General features: G+C 52.8%; 1 protein-coding gene across 1 annotated transcript; it reads right to left on the bottom strand.

The window, feature by feature from the left end:
• Positions 1-377: 377 nt before the first annotated feature.
• On the bottom strand, positions 378-2,343 carry LOC122319676. Its single transcript, XM_043207270.1, has 5 exons — positions 1,941-2,343; positions 1,716-1,893; positions 1,049-1,620; positions 745-1,003; positions 378-645 (listed from the first exon to the last, which is right to left on the bottom strand). The coding sequence occupies exons 1-5, from the start codon at positions 2,341-2,343 to the stop codon at positions 378-380; spliced, it is 1,680 nt and encodes a 559-aa protein (XP_043063205.1).
• Between the last annotated feature and the right edge of the window lie 1,070 nt (positions 2,344-3,413).

Genomic DNA, 3,413 nt, shown 5'->3' with positions numbered 1-3,413 from the left:
AATGTGTGGAACGAAGATAGTTTTATTCTAATGAATGAAAATACAAATGAAAGTAGATATCGTCGCGCGAACTGAGTTGCCTATGAACGGCTACTCCACCGTGGATCCCAAAAGAAAGGGGCAGACTTATTCCGTGGATGTAGGCTCGTTTTATTCTGTCAGGACTAAGGGTTATTACAGTTGGAGTTAACTTATTCCTAGCTCACCGCAGTGTGTCCTCCAAGTTTTCGCGCGATAATGAAAAATGATAAGTTTTCCCGGCTTATTGGAAACTTACGATGGCGTCAGTCAGTGTGCCCGCACACATTTTGGCTAATAATCCTAACATTTTCGGACTAGTTCACAATACAAAGATAAATAAAAATACTAACTATCGATTACAATGTTCGATCCGGGATAACCCCGACCCCGTGAAGAACCGCTTCACTCAAATCCAAAACTGCAAGTTTGGAGACGGGTCGCATCATTGTCCTCGATTGGCCGTTGTCGTTCACGCTCACCTTAGCGCGTCTGATGACTCCATCAGCTCCGCTGTAGACCTCCTCCACGATGCCCTTGCACAACTCTCGTCGGGGCAAGGCAGGACTGCAGACGAAGACCAGATCACCCTGGTGGATGGGCTCCGTTCGGCGACACCATTTCTCGCTGTGCACAAGCGTAGGTAGATATTCCAGGACCCACCTCCTCCAGAAACGGTCTCGTAGCAGGCGGGCAATCCTCCACTGCTTTCTCGTAGAGCACTACTTGGGCAGCTCCGCATCCAATCCAGGCGTATCCGGCAGATTGGCCACTCCCTTGAGTAGGTCATTAGGCGTCAACGACGCCTCCTGGTCCGCATCCATAGGCAAGTGGGTAAGCGGACGCGAGTTGACAATATTCTCCGCTTCAATCAGGAAACTCTCCAATACGTGATCCCTCGGCACAACTTCCTTCAGGTTATGACGCAGTACACGTTTGACGCACTGCACCATGCGCTCCCATACTCCGCCCTCAGACGGGTTTACTGGGCAATTGAAGATCTATTGTATGCTTCTGCTCGACAACTCACTCTGAAACTTCTCCATCTCGAACACGTCACCAAAGCGTCTGGCTTCCCTGTCAGCTCCCACGAAGTTCTTGCCGATATCGCTGCGCAGTCTATGTACTGGCCCTCTACGGCAGACGAAGTTCCTGATCGCAATTATGCAGGAATCCGTCGACAGATCATGCGCCAACTCCAGATGAATCGCCTTTGTCGTCAAGCACGTAAACAAGGCTACCCAACGCTTCTCCTTGTGACGGGACACAGTCACCAACCGTGGCGCAAAGTAGTCTAGTCCAGTGTGCTTGAATGGCCATCCACCCGCATCCAATCTGTCCACTGGATGGGGTCCCATTATTGGCGGCATCGGCCGAGCTCGCTGCAACTTGCACTTGTTGCGCGATGCGATGACACTCCTCATCACACGCCTCATCCTCGTGACGCAGAAGCTCGTCCGAATCTCCGCAATTGTAACATCAACGTTTTGGTGCATCATCCTGGCGTGGAAATGTCGCACAATCAGATCCGTCAGACTGTGCCTGTGTGACAGTATGATGGGCCTCCTCGCACTGTACGGCATGCACAGTGCGGCATCAATTCTGCCGTAGGCTTGCAAAATGTCGTGATCGTCCAAGTAGGGCACCAACCCTCGAATGTCGCTCGAGCTAGCGACGCCCTTCCAGCTTTTGCCAACCTTATCTCGTCGGGGAACGACTCCAGTTGTGCCTGTCTGACCAACAGGTTCTCCACGACCTCACATTCTGCTGCAGTAAGGCCGTATTCCTCGAGATCGCCTTTCTGTTTCGGCACCGGCGCGCAAACCGTAAGACCCAGGCTGTGGTCCTCACCAGGCGATTGAAGCTCGAGAATTTCTGAAACGGGAGTACGAAATCGTTTGCCGCAACTAACGCAAGCTCACTGGGCATCTCTTCTTCATCCGGCACACCTGGAACGCGTTCAGTTCCTTGCTCAGGCTCCGGCCAGCTGGCTGCTGGCTGCCTCAAAAAAGCAGGTCCTCTTAGCCACCTTGATTCCTGGCTAAGGTCGACTTCTCTCTGAGACCGCGTCGCATCATCCGCAGCATTGTCGGCTGTAGGCACCCATCTCCACTGAGAAACCTTCGACGAATCCAGAATCTCCGCCACTCGGTTGCCAACAAACTGCTTATAACGGCGGTGCGTGCTGCCGATCCACCTCAGCACCGTCTTCGAGTCCATCCATAGCACTAGGTCCGAGATGACCACACTGTGCTCCTCCTTGATCGTGTTCATGAGCCTGGTTCCAAGAACTGCTACCTGTAGTTCCAGCCGTGGGATCGACATGGTTCTCATGGGCGCACACTTCGTTTTTGCGCACACGAGGCTCACCAGCACTCTGTCGTCCTCAAAGGTGCCCCTCCACTAGGCCACCGCTGCAAATGCTGCCTGACTAGCATCCACAAAGACGTGCAGCTCTATGGTCCGGACTACTCCAGGTTCAAAGTAGGGGCGAGGACATCGAAAATGTCCCACGGCGTCCATCTCTCTACGCCAAGTCGCAAAGGCCTTCGGTAGTGGTTCGTCCCACTGGATCTTTTGCCTCCAGATCTCCCGCAGCAGCAGCTGCGCTGTAATGAATTATGAGGCAGCACAGGAATCCCAGGGGATCAAACGTCGACATCACCAGGCTCAAATATTCCCTTTTCGTCGGGACTCGACCTGAGTGGAGACTCAGGACGCTGCTTGGCACTTGATGATACTCCACGTTAAACCTGAAGTCATCCGTTGCTACTGGCCAACGCATTCCGAGGATCTTCTGCTCAGCCTCACCCCATCCGACGCTCTTGACTCGTCCAGGTCCTAAAGCCGTATCCACGGTGGGCGAGCTGGATGAAAACTGGCACAACTCGAATCCAGCATACGCGTGTATCTCTTTCACAAGGGTAAATACGCTGATAGCCTCGCTCTCTGTAGCGAAACTGTCCACATAATCATCGACATAGTGGTAGTCGGTGATGGCCTTGACTGCTCTCGGATCCGAATCCCGAAACTTCAGGGCATTCACAGTCTTGACGTAATGTGCAGCACTCGACGAGCATGCTGTTCCAAAGGTCATTATGTCCATCTCGTAGACGTCTGGATCTCTCTCGTCGTCGCCATCTCTCCAGAGGAATCGTTGGGAATATCTATCCTCGGGTCGGATCAGAACTTGGTGGAACATCTCCTTAATGTCACCGCAGACTCCGACTGCTCCTCTCTGAAGTGGAAGAGGCAAAGGCTTATAGTGCTGAGGCCCTTTGTCCAGCGCCGAATTCAACGATGTTCCTCCAAAATTGGCTGTGCATCGAACACAAGCCGCACCTTGCCAGGCTTGTTAGGGTTTTCGACACCAAAGTGTGGGTAATACCAAAGTC

This window comes from Drosophila yakuba, unplaced genomic scaffold (assembly GCF_016746365.2).
Source record: "Drosophila yakuba strain Tai18E2 unplaced genomic scaffold, Prin_Dyak_Tai18E2_2.1 Segkk50_quiver_pilon_scaf, whole genome shotgun sequence".
NCBI classification, from domain to species: Eukaryota; Metazoa; Arthropoda; class Insecta; order Diptera; family Drosophilidae; genus Drosophila; species Drosophila yakuba.
The sequence above is the reverse complement of the archived record's forward strand: the minus strand, read 5'-3'. Positions and strand labels throughout refer to the sequence as shown.